At 43.2% G+C, this 18,372-nt stretch overlaps 2 protein-coding genes and 1 non-coding gene across 5 annotated transcripts; 2 read left to right on the forward strand and 1 right to left on the reverse strand.

Annotated features, from left to right (window-relative positions):
- The first annotated feature begins 1,498 nt into the window (after positions 1–1,498).
- gadd45gip1 (growth arrest and DNA-damage-inducible, gamma interacting protein 1) lies at positions 1,499–3,515 on the forward strand. Its single transcript, XM_057014622.1, has 2 exons — positions 1,499–1,920; positions 2,730–3,515. The coding sequence occupies exons 1-2, from the start codon at positions 1,520–1,522 to the stop codon at positions 3,019–3,021; spliced, it is 693 nt and encodes a 230-aa protein (XP_056870602.1). The 5' UTR covers positions 1,499–1,519; the 3' UTR covers positions 3,022–3,515.
- zgc:158403 (tetratricopeptide repeat protein 39A) lies at positions 3,368–14,802 on the reverse strand. Of its 3 annotated transcripts, none has more exons than XM_057014620.1 (18): positions 14,530–14,802; positions 13,397–13,501; positions 12,456–12,587; positions 12,205–12,260; positions 11,798–11,865; positions 11,552–11,616; positions 10,032–10,131; positions 9,881–9,946; positions 9,678–9,786; positions 9,501–9,568; positions 8,398–8,457; positions 8,099–8,260; positions 7,927–8,018; positions 6,508–6,628; positions 6,322–6,433; positions 6,117–6,231; positions 5,777–5,893; positions 3,368–3,986 (listed from the first exon to the last, which is right to left on the reverse strand). In XM_057014620.1, the coding sequence occupies exons 1-18, from the start codon at positions 14,562–14,564 to the stop codon at positions 3,881–3,883; spliced, it is 1,689 nt and encodes a 562-aa protein (XP_056870600.1). In that variant the 5' UTR covers positions 14,565–14,802; the 3' UTR covers positions 3,368–3,880. The 3 variants fall into 3 exon arrangements, with proteins under 3 accessions (XP_056870600.1, XP_056870599.1, XP_056870601.1); XM_057014619.1 differs by having other exon boundaries at positions 9,675–9,786; XM_057014621.1 differs by lacking the exons at positions 13,397–13,501; positions 14,530–14,802 and having other exon boundaries at positions 9,675–9,786; positions 12,467–12,587.
- Positions 14,803–15,687: 885 nt separating this feature from the next.
- On the forward strand, positions 15,688–15,781 carry trnai-uau (transfer RNA isoleucine (anticodon UAU)). The gene is made up of 2 exons: positions 15,688–15,725; positions 15,746–15,781. It is a non-coding gene; the product is annotated as a tRNA-Ile (tRNA).
- Positions 15,782–18,372: the final 2,591 nt, after the last annotated feature.

Below are 18,372 nucleotides of genomic sequence, written 5' to 3' on the forward strand. Positions count from 1 at the left end.
TCTCAGACGTCCTCGGGTGCTCTCTTTTTATAGAATTTGGAGATTCTCCTATATTGTTCAGCCAGGAATATGTACTCTCAATATCACCAACATTTTCTACAGAGCGTTTTCGGCCCAAAACAGCCTCGATTAACCTCTGTTGAGTTGCTCGTCTCTTACAGACCAGATGTGGTCTTGACCACAGTGGAGACTCTTGTGCTGACTTGAGAATGCCAAAACAGCTCACAGCAGCTCCTCTTTAATATATTTGGTAAGAACTCTGTGTAAATTAAATGGAATCTGATTTAACACATCCATTTGAAGTCATCATAATTCAAGTGTGAATGTTCTATAAAACTTCCCTAAACATCCGCCATCCCTCCTACTCACACACTCAGAAATAGACCTGTCATCCTGCCACCATCCCCTTATCGTCTAACTGCTTACAAGCCTATTTGCCTGTGACTGACAGTGATGTGATCCCTAAAGCTCCGGGCTTGGCACCAGATCGCGCCTAAGCCAAATTAAGCCTCTGTCATGCCCACCCCCCACCTCCAGCAAGTGCTACCCCTACCATGGGAACCCTAAATCTTTAATGACAGTGGAGAGCTCTGCACGCTCCCATGACACACAAAAGCGGTGACATCTGTGTCTGCAAGTGCTGCACTCCAGAGCAGTCTCATCTGTTCCATCTCCGCTTTTTAAGGGAAATCAGATAGAAAAGTTGAAGGAGGGTGAATGAAGGAGGTGGTGGACATAAGGAGGTTTAAACAAAAGATTCTTTCACTCAAATGATGTTTATGTCTGTGTCCAAAGGCAATTGAATGTACAAAGGTGATAATGATGCAGTCTCAAGTCCCATTTCTTGCAGTTACAGCCCACCTGCTTGCAATAAACTTTTACTGGAAACATGCATAATCATTTAAATTTACCAGTAAAGTACTTTTTAAAATGGTTATGACTAAAATAAATATTTTTTTGCATTTTCAAGGTTCATAAACACACCCATAGGACCCCTAATTTGCTACCTTAAGATGTAAAAGAATTCTATTTCCATCTGCTTTGCCTCAAGTTTAAACAGCTTTATGGCAAACAACATTATTTATTTATTTTTTAACCATACAATGACCAATAAAGGTTTTAAAAACGTATAAGGTCACAACACAAACACAAGTTGGTGTAATATCTGAGAGTTAAAGTATGTCATACATATGCTATCCTTTCCCCAGCACCACTAAACTAACCTCTATCACTGCTGTAAATCTTTGGTGATCTATATCTAAGATATTTCAAAAAGCAAACCATTTGTAATAAATGTCTGAACTGAAATATCTAAAGTTTTACACATAAATTGACATTAGTTATTTAGAAATATTAATATAAATATTAAATACATATTAAATATTAAATATTAAATTAATCGATTTAAACACTTTAGCGGACAATTTCAATCGTTTATAGAAATAATACCTTTTGACCTTACTTTGGCTCAGGCAGTGCTGCAGCTACCAATCATTTCTTAGGGTCCTTCTCAAAAAAGATGGCGGCGTCCATGCTGTGCAAGAGGGTGGCAATGTTAACTAGGGCAATAAACGGGCTTTCGGTCTCAAAAACGGTAATTACTGTAAAGTCACCGAATGGACTTCTCTTGCAGACAGCGTCTTATAACCCTAAACCGTTAAAACTGAACATAAAAGAGCCTTACATTCCAGACAAGAACAGCGAGAAAACCCCGGAGTGGCAGAAGACGGCCCGGTACGATAGTAAGCTGTACGGAAGATACGGTTCGGCGTCAGGCATTAGTCCTGAGTCGCTTTGGCCCAGCCATAAACAGCTGGAAAGTATAATTGCGGAGGAAAATGAATGGCATCCTCCGTTAGAGGAGATGCTGAAGAATATTGAAGCTAGAGAAAAGGAGGAAACTGAGAAACGCTTAGCCAGGTAAGTAATAACGCTGAAGCTAACACCTCTGCATCCTTTATCGGACACAACAGCGCATTCCACCTGTACAACGTTCCATACATTATCTGCCCCCTTTCCCGTTGAAATATAAAGCATCACTTTAAATTGTGTAACTTTGTAGTTTCCATTATGCATTAATAACCAGTTATCCAGTTAACATTGCATGTTTTGGTCGGGCGTCAGTATCCTTCCCAATATTCATTTTTTTTACATTAATGTAGGCAATTATTTTATTCTGCAATATGGTCAATATACAATTTAAGATGTGTTTAGATTATTTTGTGCCATTGGCCTTAAATTATTTAATTTATATTTAATCCAAGAAAAAAAACAAGTGTCCATCTATTCACACAGATCTTTAACACGATTTGAAACAATCAGAATTAAAGACAAAAACGTGATTAGAATCTTATTTCCATTCAGTTTCACCTACAGGTCGACATCTTCTGATAAACGTGTTGGCAGGCGGATTGTACAATTGGTGTGATTGAAACCATTAGCATTGATTTATGAAAGCAAAATATAACGTTAATTGTTATTACTAATGTGCTATTGTCATTGTAAATGCATCTATTTGCTCATTAGGTTTGACTATTCTTTTACCAGCTATATAATTTAAATAAAGTAATGTGAATGTTAATCAAAACCAAAATCCTTTGTACTATAGTATGGATGGTTTTCCAGCCACCAGCACAAATTCATTAGGGATTCAACATCTGGATGTAAACGAAAGATTCCCTTTTTTCTCTGTTAATTTGAGAACCTTCTTTTTTCCACTTCTGTTCCAGAGAGAAACTCATAGCAGATAACATGGCCAAGATGCCGAAGATGATTGCTGACTGGCGAAAGGAAAAGCACGAAAAAAAACGCAAGCTCAAAGAGGAGAAAGCCCGCCGTGCCAGGTTGTTAGCCGAGGCCAAAGAGCGCTTTGGCCACGCAGTAGACCCCCGCAGCAGCAAGTTCTTGGAAATGGTGGCTGAAATAGAGAAGGAGGAGAAGAAAAAGAAGAAACTATTGAAACGCAGACTGAGAATGGAGCAAGTGGGTGCTCCGGTCACACCTCCCAGTGCCGCCTCGTAGCCTTCGCTGGAGTGAAAGACGCATCCATAAGACAGATGTGCTATTGAACAGTTTAGGACATGACTCTGTGACCTGATAGCATTTAAACACATCTGGATTAAAGCAAAGTCCAGCCACATTTTTGTTGTCTTGTAAAACAAATCAAGATTTGTTGTTTTGTTGAGCATATGGCTGATGTATTTAAGTTGCTGGTTAATATCTGGTTTAGTTCCAGATATTTTAAGATACATGTAAGATGACAGAGTGATGCCCCCCTGTAATTGACAACAAAACACCATTATTGTGTCCATTACAATTTATTTATGCAAAAAATAATTTATATTTGAGCTTTTTCTTTTTTCAAAGATCACACTGATCCAGATCTGCCCAAACACTGAAACCAAAGTAAATTTAAAAGAGCAGTTTGGTACCACGGCCCGGATAGTCAGAGCTCAACCCCTTTATTTACTGTGGCTTCCCATTCCTATAAATAAAAACTAAATTGCTAAAAGTTATCAGCAGATCCTTTTCACATTCATTGGTGATTCAAATTTAACCATCATACCACAGGAAACAGTCACTACATTACCTTCATTAAGTCCAAAGTTATGTTTTATATTTAAGATGAATGTCAGCATTGTGAATGTGTGGCCCCTACGGCCACAGGGTGTATAAGATAAGTCACTTACACACTGCTGATGAAAGCTCGTCAGAGCATATCAGGATCCTCCCAGCTTTGTCTTTCAATGTGTCATGCAGAGCATTAACATGCATGAAAAGAAGATCCTGAGCACAGTGAAAACTAACTGGCTCTCATAATTAAAACTGCTCAACAGCATCAACTGTGTGGGAGGAAAGTCCATCGTGAGGACACGTTCTCCTATAGATTGTCTTCCTCCTCACCAGGGTCAGCCTTGAGTTTCGCCAGGGCAGCGTGTATCCTGAACAACGTACGAGATTCCATCGAGTAATCTTTGTAGTTGTGTCTGCAAAGACAGAAGAGAAGATTCAGGCGTGTCGGCCTCAGGAGACTATATTTAGATGCTGTACATCGCACATAAAGCTATCAAACCTCAGGCTAGAGAAAATCCAAGGTCTTAGATCATATGTGCCTAGAGCGCCCTCTATTGGCCTTTAGAGGCACTAAGCGTGAGTACGGCACAGCTGTCTACCTTCTTAATTTAAATTTAAAGACTGAAATAAAATTAAATTAATGGGGAATAAATAATACTATCATAAATGTAGCTACTACAGGAGGAGTGTTCTTATTAATAGAAGACATAGAAAGATAAGTCTATTAAGTTTGTTGTGCCAAAGACACATTGGAGTAAAACAAGTTATTCAGACAGAAAAAGAAGAAAAAACAAAGGACAAATATCATTAACGACAGAACTTAAAAATGAATTGCGAGAAATAGCCCCAAGTTATTATTTGCATGCAAATTTCTGCTCTGTTTTATAGTACTATTCCATATTAGCACTCGTGACAACGTATTAACGGTAAATAATGTAACAGTAAATAGTGCATTGAGTATGCAAACAAGTACATAATTAATGTCTAATCTTGTTTGCAGACTTTTTGTGTTGTGTCATGAGGTTTATGTCTAAGAACACAGGAAGACCAGCTGCTCATTAGGCGTCAACTAATGGAGATAAAGAAATGGACTTTTATGAGTGCGACACTCACTTCTTACTCTACATGAGCCATAATCTAAAGACAACTTATTACTAGTGATGAAATGTAAGCGCAGTCGCATACTGCGTATGTAGTGTTCCTAATCACTCTTCTTCTCTATGTTTCATGTTAAAATAAGGTTATAAAGTAAAAGGTTCAATCGCATTTTAATGCTGAATTTACAGTTATATTTGTTTGACCTTATCAGTATCATATTAAATGTTTAAGCTTTTGAATGCACACTTTATTTGGTGTCAGGGCTGAATGAAATGTACACTCAGAGACTGGAATGTAAAAGGAACAAATGTTGATGCAAATGTACATAATATCTATGGAAGTCAGTTCTAATGTCCTGCGTTCCAAAACAGTGAAATCAAAAAGAGCCGGTCCGGCTGGAAAACTGAAGCTCTCACTTCTGACTCTGCATGAACTGTAATCTAAAGGTGCTTCTGCTCACAGACTTGCTGAATTCCCTGAGAAGCTTCAGGATATGAAGAGTAAACAAGAACACATCCTGCATTTGCTATGTTTAATGTGTTCCAAGTTGATGTGCCAGTTTAAAACAGTTTATTCATTTAACTGCAACAGAAGAACAAACTCATAAAGGCTGTGAAAAGGAGTGAGACGGAGCTCCTGGCTCACAGGTTCTCCTCCGTGTTAACGAAATCTATATTTTAACCCACTTTTTTCCCTCTATAAATGTTACAAATGTACACAGTCTTGTGAGATTTAATAAAAGAGGATGATGTTACTGGCACTGCATCACAAAGAGCTTCGCTCAAGAGTTTACTAAGACAAAATCAACTTAAACTGTGGTTTGGAACTAGAAAGGTTATCTGGTGGTTACTTACTAACTTCCAAAGCAAAAAATGAATAATAACAGACATTGCACGTGTGTGTTTGAAGGGTGGGGAGGGCTCAATTTCTGCTTAAACAGTGAATAAATGTTCATCAAACAGTGCATGAATAATGACTAAATGTTCATTCCAAGAGCCTCCAAACTGCCAGAATTTGGTAAGATATAAAGCAAGATATAAAAAGATATGTATAACATATTAACCTGAAAATGTAACTTCACTGAATGTGTAAAGAAGGCACTTACTTGGCCTTATGCAGCAGTTTGATAGCCTCGTCTCTCCTGCCTTGGTCAACATACAGCAGACTGAGCTCCACCAGGCAGTTGGGGACCAGATAGTGGTCGAACCTGATCTTCTTCTGACTAAACACATACAGATGGAAAACAGGTTTCTTCAACCCAAAAATCTACCTGTCCATCTTCTCCCACTCTTTCCCTCGATAGGTTCTCATACACACCTAAGGTCAATTTAGAGTTGCCAATATGCAAATACACAACGACTTTTACTGGGTGACAGTTGGGGGTGTACACTGGACACCGTTCACTCACACACTCATACTGAGGGTGGTTTTCCACTGCCGTTCACCTGGAAAACACTTCATGGAAGCACTCCTCGGCAGCCTGGAGGCAACCCTGGTTCTTGAAACACAGCCCCTTCAGGAGGAGAATCAAGCACTTATCGTCCACCGAGCATTCATTTTCTGCAGCAGAGTGAGAGAGCGCACGTTCAGATGAGACGCGCTCATGTTTTACTGCAGCTGTTTTAGGTGAGCGGCGTGAGCTCGTATTACCAGGCGCCGCCAATAGGGCGCGCTCTGCCGTTTCCAGCGTCTTCATGATTCCGTCAGTTAAGTCTGGTCGCTTGCTGATCACGCTGAAACCGTTCCACATATACATCATTTCCTGTGATGAACGAGTGAACGCTGAGGGGACACTGAATCCATAGTGTGTGTGAGTGTGTACACGTGAGACTTTACCAGCGCCGGTACCGGCAGCCTGACTGGACTTGCAGCCTTGTAGCGCCGGGCTTTGCGGATAGCAAACTTCTCCGTAGGTGGGGACTTCCCTGCTATCTTTTGCTTGAATGTTGGAACATTTCTACGGACACAAGATAAATCAAAATAAATACTGAAGGTGGCATTCATTCTGGTGACCACGCAGTCCTGACGTCACATATTAAGTCAAACCCAAAGGCCTGCACTTATTCTACTACTTGATTTGACCCGTATACAGTTCTGTGGTTCTCCTTTTACTCTGATTTTGAGATTTCTTGGTATATAATCAGTCAAGCTTTCACTGATTCCTCACTATTGGATGCACCGGTGCAGCACTTTATGAACGATCAAAATGTATCCGCCATCAACATCTGCATTAAAATACGACAGGCTTGTTCCCTTTTGTGGTCATTTGTATGTGCTTCATTTTAAACACTTACTTTAACTCCTTTGCAAACAGAAATATAACCCCCATAGCTCCTTAATCTACAGCTATGGGACCTTTTCTCGAGCATTTCTCGTGTGCTCAACCATCAGGGGGCTGAGAAGCAGTGGGTTCTGGGTTCAAGACCAAAGCTTGGGTGGTGTTCTGGTAGCAGGGGAGGGAACCAGGACACCTTCATAGCACTGCTGAAGTACCCTTGAGCAAGGTACAAAAACCAAAATGCTCACATAGGGACCTGTGATGAGCTGGCTACTCATCCAGGCGTGGACCCTGCCTCCACCTGTATGCAGCTGGGATAGACTCCAGTGTCCTCCTCGTGATTAGCGGTCAAAAAAAGGGGGGAAAAAAGGTCTTATCAAAGGAAGCAGGTTCAGACATTCAGAGGCTGGACACCTACAGAGCGACTCTGAGGCTTGGACCCGTTGGATGGACAGCTGGACATTTACTCCTGGCACGGGGCTGAACTTGGGGGTCGCACAGTAGCGAATGCCAGACCTCAACACTCTGGGAGTCACCTTCCAAAACTAAAGCCGTATGAAACTCACAGTTACTGACTGGTGGTCTGTTGGTATAACTATATCATCTGTCCATCTGCCATTGATTCACCTGTCAATAATCTGGGTTAACATGATGCTGGACTCTGCAGAAACACACCCGATCACCTCTGCGTCACAGGACCCGCAAACCACACACACACACGCGCACACGCACGCGCACACACACGCATTAGAGCCTCAGATTAACCTGATGTGCTTGTTTTTGGATTGTAGGCCTGTCAGCATGCTACACTGACACAGAAGGGAGCTTTTTAGCAGAACCTTTTGCTATGGTGTGCAAACAGACCCCAGCACTGGTGCCACATATGTTCCATTGTGGACGACACAGTTGTCGGAATACAGGGACCTCTGGACCGTGTGTTTGAGTGAAAATTGTGGAAAAGATCAGTATTTGCTCACCTAAAGAGCTCTACCTCGTCCTCTCCAAACGGCCTGGCCTCACTGTTAGGCAGCATGCTGAGGTAAGCAGCTTTCATGTAAACATACATGGCCTGTAAGAGACAATCAAAAGGCCCAATTCACTGGTTTTCTTCCAACCCGTCTCAGCCCCACCGCTGTGATGACTCCGTACCTTTGACCAGCGGCTCTCCTGGCTCAGCAGGTCGGCATAGAAGTAGGCCATTTTCCAGGCACACTTATAGGTGAAGCACCACATCAGCTCCCAGTAGCACATGTGGTGGAACTGCTTCCACGCCTGCTGCGCCTTGCAACCATCTTCAAATAGCTTCACTGCCTGGTGGAATGAGGATATTATGGAAACAGCAGTTTGATACAATTATGCGCAGTAACGCATCCTCTGCAGCCTTAGAGAAATGTTCACTTTGTTTCCAATACTCAAACTAATAATCAGTTCATGCTTCTGCAAAAGACCTCGTCAATGTTCCCTTTGATTTCTTCAGTCCTGCCCGCGAAGAAGAGGAATATTGCTCCCTAGAAGGTAAACATGAGACAGAGCTGAGCATTACATATCAGTCTGCTAACTAACCTTCATTTGCATGTTACTGGATTCAATTTGCAGTTTTGTGCGTGCGCACACACACACACACACACACACACACACACACACACACACACACACACACTGTCCCAGTTTATTCTTGGATGTGGGCAAAAGGCGGAACAGAGAGCGGGATAGTTCATTTTGGAGAATGTGATGTAACATTAGCACTGGTGATGTAACATTAGCACTGGTGACAGAGCACATGGACGGCACCACCGCAGCAGGATGACCTGGGGGGGACTCAAATGGCAAAATGTCACATCTTCATTTGGTAATTATAGGGATGCGGCAAATGGTCCTAAAACAAGTTGAAGTGATGAGACACAGAGTCTCGTGGGATGGAAAGGCCCACATTTCCCATAGTGCCCCTCATATCACAAATTGTGATTTTATAACAAAACCACGTTCCCTTTGTTTCTAACTGGAATATTTTTTGGCTCCTGATCATAAAGGAATATTGCAGTGATAATAGTCATCTAGACAGACAGAACAGAAGAAACACATTGTTCAGGGCTAAGAAACTCCCAAAATAATTTCAGCTGTAAACATAAATGTAATCAAGCAACTGGATACAAATGTAAATGCAATCGAGTGGCTGGATGCATCTGCTCATGTCATACAGGCTATAAACCAGCAATATAGGCGTTAAGATATGGGATAAGACTTTTGCATTATGATAATGAGTGTTTTACAGCATAGAAATTAAACTAAAACTGCTCCCTTATTGGTTTGGTGACATCATTTGTTTTTATTTCTTAAAAACAAATGACTCTCTAAGGAATATTAAATATATTTTGTCCTGCGATGTACTTTAAAGTCAAAAGATGAGCGTTCCTCTGCCTTTTGGTTGTGTGGATAAAAGCCCTGCTTCCATCTTTTTTTCCCCCTTCAGGTTTTTTTCTTCCATTTTTAGAAGAAAAGCAGCCTCGTGTGCTCCTGCAGAGTCATGTTTTGCTTACTGACTGACACCCACCCGTGGATAATGCTGCCGGAAGGGCTTCAGCAGGCTTTCGGCTTCGGTCACCTCTCCCTCACCAGTCCCTGTGGGGTAAGAGCAGCCACATTACCACAGACAAAACTTCCCGGGACTGTGAAGAACCTACCAAACACCGTAAATATCATGTAGCAATTGGATGAGATACAGGACTACCTAATATGAAGGTGAGAAAGGTGTAGTAGCAGAGGAGCAGCAGCGCACACAGCATGGAGCGCAGGTTTTTGGCCGTCGCACCTTCACGTAGAAGGCCCAGACCATACTCCTAAAATCAGGAGGACATGAGCTAAACACCCTTCCAGTTTCTGTTAATCAGCCATGCCCCTCCCCCCACCCGAGTCAAACACTTTGCGTCACACCTTGTCTCCGGAAAAGCCGGCAAATTCCAAGACTTTAAGGATCCTCGGAGGAAAGAGAGAGAGCGTCTGTAAATAAGCAAAAGCAGATGAGCTGTGTGGCGCCCGCTCGGGTGTACACACAAGACATCGGTGAAAATGAGTCATGGCCCACCAGATTAAACGCCCCTATTCCAAACGATATCCCTCCCTGGAGGTGCTCATGGCTGGGTCCTTTAAGACAGTGCCGGGATTTGACCAGGGCGTGCAGCTCTCTGTGCGAGACGGTGGGAAAGCGTGCAAAACATGACTGACTTTACAACACCGACCTCCTTTCAACAAACAACCTCATCGGTTCCAAGGTAGTTTTCTCTGTCAACTGGACTGGGTTTCTTCTCTTGAAGACGTTTCGCCTTCTATCCAGAAGGCTTCTTCAGTTCTGAAATCGCTGGGGAGAGAGCTTGAAAATATATAGCCCCTGTGGACCATCTGCATGCTAATGATCTGGGTGGTCACCTGAGAGTCGTTAGCAGGGTCGTTGGTCGGGTCGTTCACCTAGTTTCTGTTGAGGTGTCTCCCCTTTGTCTGCTGGGTCACATGGTGATGAGTCACTGGGTCTCCTGGAATGGTGTGAATATTTGTTTTGCTGTTGGAAGGAGTGGAGGACTGCATTGTATGTGGGTGTCAGGAAGTGCCAGGAAGTGCCAGGAAGTGCCAGGAAGTGCCTCAGGCCACCACCTCTGTTTAAACAGAGGTTTAGAAGTGGCACTTCCTGTCACTTCCTGTCACCCACATACAATGCAGTCCCCCACTCCTTCCAACAGCAAAACATTGTATGTGGGTGACAGGAAGTGCCAGGAAGTGCCAGGAAGTGCCAGGAAGTGCCAGGAAACAGAGGCGGTGGCCTGAGGCACTTCCTGGCACTTCCTGGCACTTCCTGGCACTTCCTGGCACTTCCTGACACCCACATACAATGCAGTCCTCCACTCCTTCCAACAGCAAAACAAACATTCACACCATTCCAGGAGACCCAGTGACTCATCACCATGTGATCCAGCAGACAAAGGGGAGACACCTCAACAGAAACTAGGTGAACGACCCGACCAATGACCCTGCTAACGACTCTCAGGTGACCACCCGGATCATTAGCATGCAAATGGTCCACAGGGGCTATATATTTTCAAGCTCTCTCCCCAGCGATTTCAGAACTGAAGAAGCCTTCTGGATAGAAGGCGAAACGTCTTCAAGAGAAGAAACCCAGTCCAGTTGACAGAGAAAACTACCTTGGATACAATGACCTGGATGATTGAGAATCGACACAGACAACCTCATCGGTGTTAGAGCGTTCCTTCGGATCGTGTCAGAATTCTACACATTTCATCTAAAACCTCCAGCTGAGCCTGTTTTTTTAAACACTCCAATGAAATCAGAGTTGGTATTTCTGGTCAATGATACTTTCCCAGCCTCTGCATCCCATAACGGTACTATGTTCTAATGCACATGACACAATTGCATTGTGGGAATAGCAATAGGCAGCATAGTAAAGTCTAAAACCGCGGTACCCCTTTAGTTTTAGTTATGGCTCTAAAAACACAAAGCCTACGTTTCCCATAATGCAACCTAACAGCAGCTTTTATACAAACGTGCACTTAGTTTCAGAGGCTTGCTCACCACATTGCACACTTCCTCACTTACTTGTAAATTAGGTAGCTGTTTCGCACTTTGATCCCACCTTTGATAAAACTCACCATGTTCTCATCCTGTCAAACACACAAAGACCTTAACAGAAGGACACTTTTGAAGGGCAGAACTTGGCTGTTAAATAAGAAATCTTTAATGAAGGGAACGTCTGGCGAGCAGTTATAAAATACAGACCAATGAAAGACAATAAGCAGCAATAAAGAAAAAAGTTATCATCAAGAAACATGAGCAATACTGAACCTGCAGGAAGGTGAGAGCAGCTCTCTGGAGTTGGCACTCAGCGTAACACACTTCAGCATGAAGCTGCACTGCAGACACACAAGCACACGCACATTCACTTTCACCTTAAAGTATGGTCAAACACTTCCGCGGGTCTGCTCCTTGGTTTAACACAGATTAAAGCAGGTCTATCTCTACTGACGACCCCTCCACGAGAACGAGGATTTACGAATCTGAGTTTTCTACTTGAGGTGTAAAATCCACATAAAGGAAGGCAGATCAATTCATCTGACTTTTTCTTTACTCTAATCTAGGCCCCCAGCAGATTAACCGGCCTCTTTTACCTCCTGAGGGGGTCCTATTTTACAGAGACTTCATCTTTAAAACCAACAAATCCGCTCCACTTTCTGGATGGATCAGGGTCTCACCTTCAGTGAGTGGTTCTGCTAACCTGTTAGCCAAACCTGGCGATTTACGTCGAAACCTGGAAAAAGAAATCAGGCTTCAATGATATAGTCTTGACATTGTTATGACCGCTCTAAAAACAAATAGAGCTGTGCACACCTTTAAGGAAAGAAGGTAAGGAGCATTTTTGGAGGTGTGTGAGGTAGCGTTAGCATAAGGAAGGTGATATATATATACTGCATATATACATATATATAAAATAAGAAACTGTGACCTGTTGCAGACCTCCTGGGCATTCTTCATTGTATTTCCTGCCCTGCTGATGTCATCGTGCTGAAAAGTCATCATGGCCTCCATTTCCAGCACTGTGGCGTAGATAAGGGCATGGTACATGCTCTCGTTCACTCTGCATAGGAACACACGGAACGTCACACAAACAGAAGTACTGTTAGGGGAGCAGCCGCTGCATGAGCTCCTCATTTCCCTGCTGGGAAAAGATAAGAGTAAATACAAGGCGCCCTTTATTCTTCCTATCGACTTTAGCGCCTCTGCTAGTCTTGCGCGCTTGAGTGTTTATTTTGCAGCGCTGACGTTCTGTTGAAACAGTCAGACCTTGGGCGTCAGCTTCAGCAAACAGCTCATATCCTGGAGAACTGAAGCTCAGAGCCACCCTCCGGTCTCAGCTAATGGAACCCAACCAAAGCCCATATCTTGATAAGTCCACCAACAAAAATGGCAGCAAACCAGAAGGCAGCACAATAGATTACACATTCAAAACGAATAAATATGTAAACTTAAATGCTTTAACATGCTACCGATAAAACAGCAATTAGTATTGTGACCAATATTCAACAGTATTTCAATGATTAGCGTAGACGGGGACCAAATCTGACTTTATTAGTCAACTAAACTAGAAAATAGTCACTTGTTGTTTACTGAAATGAGCGCTCAACACTACAATGAATGCGATTTCTATTTGGAAGATGTAGGCAGTGCACCAACGGCCACATTAGGCTTCCACGGACACAGAAAGCATGTAGCGTGTATCAGCAAGCGCTGTTCTCACCAGAGGCCCAGAGAACCAAGCATGTCAAGTGGAGCAGATGTCTGGAGGCACAGCGGCACGCAGAGCCTACATGGATCCATCAGCACAACAGCGCACAGACTGAGCCAGTAAACTGAGGAAATCCTCTGGGATGCAGAGCCGTTTGTTACCTTGGCCGCAGCCTCTCCAAGCTCTCGCTGAAGTGGTTGTTGAGGAAGAGATCCAGGGCCTCCATACACTCATCCAGACACTCTTTCAGGGCCATCGGCGAGGAGCTGCCACACACAAAAGGCATCGACCTGTCACTGACTGTCCACCGAAACCGCTTCGCTTTTGACCTTAGCCTCACACAGCTTCGCAGTGATTCCTGTGCAAGTTGTGTGTTTTGTTGCGAGATGTGTGGTCGCCACGCACATCTGTGGCGCCACCGTGGGCCTCAGTTGCTCTGGTCACCCATGTGGCTGCTTTCTGTGCATCCGAATGGAAGAGCAAAGCTTTTATTATATAGTTTTGATGTTTAATGGCCATTTTAATAAAGTGTTCTCTGATGCAGCAGAACAAAGGGCTCCTTGTCAGGTGTTCCTCGAACATCTCCGGACAGATGATAAAGCTAACCACTCTTCAGGTGGCCCAGCAATCGGAGCTCAAGGCAGAACTCTAAAACAAATAGGAACGGTGGTGTGATTAAGGCGGTGGGGTGGTGCTGAATTAGCTGCTCAGTGATGTCAGAGCGCTTTGTTGCAGTCCTCCACAGGCCGCTGAACACAAATGTTGCTGATTTAAAAGAAGCACCAATGTGCGAGGGCAAATAACACTTTTGTACGTGAAGGGAACATAAAATGCTTTTGGACTTTTTTAGGTTAGTCCGTCAACTGGTTGTTTACGGTTTCTTTTTGGTCCCTGTCATGTCTTCATCCTACTCATAATTTAGTGATATGACACTGGCCAATTAGCCATCTAACTGGGTGAACAGAGGGGTAAACAGAGTGGTAAACAGAGTTGTAAACAGAGGGGTACTGCGTGTCTGTGCTGATGCAGTGAGCGCGTCGTCGTGCATTCCGCAGCATCTGCTTCACTAAAGCAACCTAAACTATCTTCATCTAACCACTCAAACATCGCAAAGCCTCAGCTGTGAGTTAATGCTCTTGCAAACTTTAAGAAAAGGAGCAGTGCGAAGGTCTATTTGCTTCTCCTGTCCCAGATAAGCGTCTAGTCTATTTTCCCTTTTTTAATAATAACCATTTAATTCTTAACCGAAAGTTTATTGGCACAGACAGAAGAATAAATGTTGCTCCATACTCACTTCTGAACAGCATTTGGGTCTTTCCCATTGGACATGTCTCTCTCGGGGCGGCGTGCGCCGACGCGACACCTGTCAGGTAAACTCGGCAGCACTCGCGGGAAACAAGCATCAATCCCGCACGAACGCCGCCACTCACGCAGGTTGGCACGCGGGCAGCTGCGGACACACTTCAAACGCCAAAATTGAGTGAAGTTTTACTCGTTTAAGGTCACGTAAAGCGCTCCGGGGCGCAAGCACGCGTTCGTCCGCGGAGGATCCAGACTCCTCCTGCGTGACGTCACCGCCACGTCTACGTGACACGAGTTCAGACGCAGCTCCCGCAACTCTGCGTTTGCGGTGAAGGTGGACAGATGTTGAGGAGTGACGTTGGCAGAAGTGAAAGTCAAACATGAACAGATCAATTGCCCGTAAAAGTCTTAGTGTCTCATCTTAAACGCACTTATTTATTGTCAAATTGAAGTGTACTTAAAAAAAAAAAAAAAAAAAAAACAAGGGGGGGGGGGGGGGGGGGGGGTTTGCAGTTTCTTTTTAATAAATAATCAACACAGAAATAAAAGGAGCATTAAACCTATTATTTTCCTCTTACACAACAATGACAAGAAGATATACGTAGATACCTGCAATATGTATTAAATTGGTCTCTTAAAGGAATTGTGAATAGAAATTATTAACCATCAAGAAAGAAAAGTGTCCAAATACATAGATACTGGGGAAACAGTCACAGTTTAGTGGCGAGCTTCGCCATTAAAATATAAAAGTTAGCACATCTGGAAAGTCACCACTGTTTGTATGTGAGTCTGGCCACTTGGTGGCGCTGTTGTCAAGTCTATGTCACAAAGGAGAGCGATTTCTTTCATCTGTCCCCGGAAATGATCTTATCTGACAAACTCATTTTTCAACATCATGAAATGTTTAGTCCGGAACTGCGAGGATACCACAACAGTGAAACCAGCTCTTGAAAAGGAAAAAATAACATATTTAAAAGTAAAGAAAGGTTAACTTTTATTGTCAGAATTAACTTCTTCCCGCATTCACGAGAAATAAGTTGTTTTTTTAATAAAGTAAAATAAATCCTAATTAGAGCAAACAATTATATTGATGAGTTTAGCTAATGTCTCTCCTTTCTCTCCATTCTAAAGGTCTTGTGCGACTGCGCGCGCTCCAGTGGCGCAATCGGTTAGCGCGCGGTACTTATAAGGCAGTAACCTGCAGAGCGATGCCGAGGTTGTGAGTTCGAGCCTCACCTGGAGCAACGTTTTTAACCAGGACTCGACACCTTTAGAAGGCAGAAACCAACGCCTTAGAATGGTAAAGGTTTTAGCAACGACCTTACTTCTCATTAAAAATGATGTCCCAATACTGGCCTAACTTTATGAGCTTGAATAACCTTTTATCTCCTCCACTATGAATTATTATTTACAGAACAAAACACTGCATTCTGAACTGTTGAGCATTGTTTTAGTGTTGTATTGTCAGGCTTAGTAATGTTGCAAGTTGCATTTTAATAAAATAACTTTGGTCATTTGATTTTGATAACACGCCAAATGCTATACTGCCATAATGATGAGCATCATAAATGTGTGTATGTATGTATGTATAAATATATATATATATTGGGTAGGATTTAACGCGTTGAATGACTCTTTGGCTTTTCTTTCATGTAAAGTCTTGATTTATTGCTGCATTCAGGATCGTCACATTTCTCATCGTCTGCTACAGTATTACAGTAACAATGTTAATGTTGGTACCGCTCTTGTTTTTCCATTTAATTAAGGTGATTTATGGATCTGTGACCTTTTTATTACCGTTGCTACGGAACTAACAGCTGAAGTGGAAACAGTGCCGTCTATTGGTCAAATGCTGCATTTTCAACAATAACGAGGAACATTCAGGCCTCCTAAAACAGCTCATTTCCTAATATATTGTGACTAACAACCAAAACTAATACCCCAATTAATTTGAACACCTTTAATGAGTTTGTTCGCCACCTTATATTGCTCATGTTGCGTTTGAGAGTTTGGGGAAGAATTGCTGAGGTGGCAGATTAGAGGTTATGATTCTGCTTAGTGAATACTTGGAAAGATCTGAGACGTCTTCCTATAATGAGGTTGTTCGACTTAAAAATAAGCGTGCACACACACACACACACACACACACACACACACACACACACACACACACACACACAGGTTTTATAAACTCACTTTTACACCCCCTCCCTCCCACACTGAGACTATGTACATATTTGTATACTCACTCACTCACTCACTCACTCACTCACTCACTCACTCACTCACTCACTCACTCACTCTCTCACCCACCTGAGCCCATCGGCATCCCTCTGATGTTTATCCAGCGTGCAGCCTTCCCAGCTGACTCCCACTGAGGAGCTTCCTCTGCACACACAGACCTCTCTGTGTGTGAAACCAGAGAGTTCAGCATTCCTCCGTCCAGGCCTCGAACTACAGACCAAATTCTTGCAGAAATAATCCCCCGTGTCCTGCTGGGAGTGTGCAAGCCTATCCCCGTTTCCAAGGTAGCTGCCTCCCTCGAGGTGGACAATCAGTGTCTTTGTGATGGCAGCAGGCAGAGGTGCCAGCAGACCCTCACTCCTGCAGCCTGAGCACACCAGTGGTGCTGCGTGGCCGTGAAACTCGTGGATTATCTTGGACAAATCGATCACCATCGCTGCTGGATTATCAGAGGGGAAATGCCATGAAATATGGCAGAATGTTACTGCTCAAACTGGATTTTCTGACTGTGATGGAATAGAAGCAGCTCTCCAGGGCAGCCAGAGAGGACCACAGAGGTAGGACACATGTCCGTCTCCCGGAATCAGAGTTTCTGAAGGTTTTGCTTATTCAAATCTGAAACAGCAGTGCCTTAAAACAAGAAGTCATGCATTGCTCTGTACCACACACTCCACATCACCACTCGCCATATCCATGAGATGCAGACCAATCGTGGGAGAAAAGAATGAACATTTATTTTCCTCAATCAGTCACTCTAACAAATTTAAAACAGTTGCTGCTATTCAAGTTTTGGGGGAAAAGGAGGGGGGGCTCGTCAAAGAGTCAGTCAGGGAATTAGGCAGGATTCAATGTTAGACCACTTAACATGCTTTATTTCAGCATTCAAAATAATTAAAAACATCTCAATTTATTATACATATACAAAATAGGTACAGATCCTTGGTGTTTCCCCCCTTTGTGGGTCTTTCATTCTGCCTCTTCACACAAACTCTTTGCTGCTGGCTCTCTTTCTGTGCATTTGTTTTGTTAAACGTTAAAGAAAAAAAAAATCTGGTTGCAATTTCGTCAAGAAAACTCACACAAAGAAACAAACAACAGGAATGTGAATGAAGGGAGTGGAGAGTAGAATTTGGGAGAAAAAGGTGACCGTCACCACTACCAAGGCCATAGAAGAAGTGTGTCTCAGCAGACACCAAGAAAATCAGCACCAAGAGGGCCCGGCAGCACCAGTGCGGCCTCAACACAGAACAGTACGGCCGCACGGTCCGACCAGGACACCTCGAAGTAATAGCACCGGGAGTTTTTGCTGTTTCTCTTCTGGCCAGTGCGGCTAAACTTCCATCACCCCTGGAAACATCACTGCAGGCTTTACAAACACCGCGTTCTCTTTTGTGCACAGCTGAAATTCCTTGCTTTTTCTGAGGTAGCCATAAGATTTTTTTTTTTGGTCAAAAAAGAGGTTTAAACCCATGTTGCTCTGCTGGTGGTTTTAATACAACTGTGGCGGAAAGTTGAACAACAAGAAAGCGACCACAACAGACAAGGACTTCAGCAGATGAGGAGGGGAGAACAACAGAGACAAACATGGCAT

The sequence above is a fragment of the Takifugu flavidus genome, chromosome 18 (assembly GCF_003711565.1).
Source record: "Takifugu flavidus isolate HTHZ2018 chromosome 18, ASM371156v2, whole genome shotgun sequence".
NCBI lineage: Eukaryota > Metazoa > Chordata > Actinopteri > Tetraodontiformes > Tetraodontidae > Takifugu > Takifugu flavidus.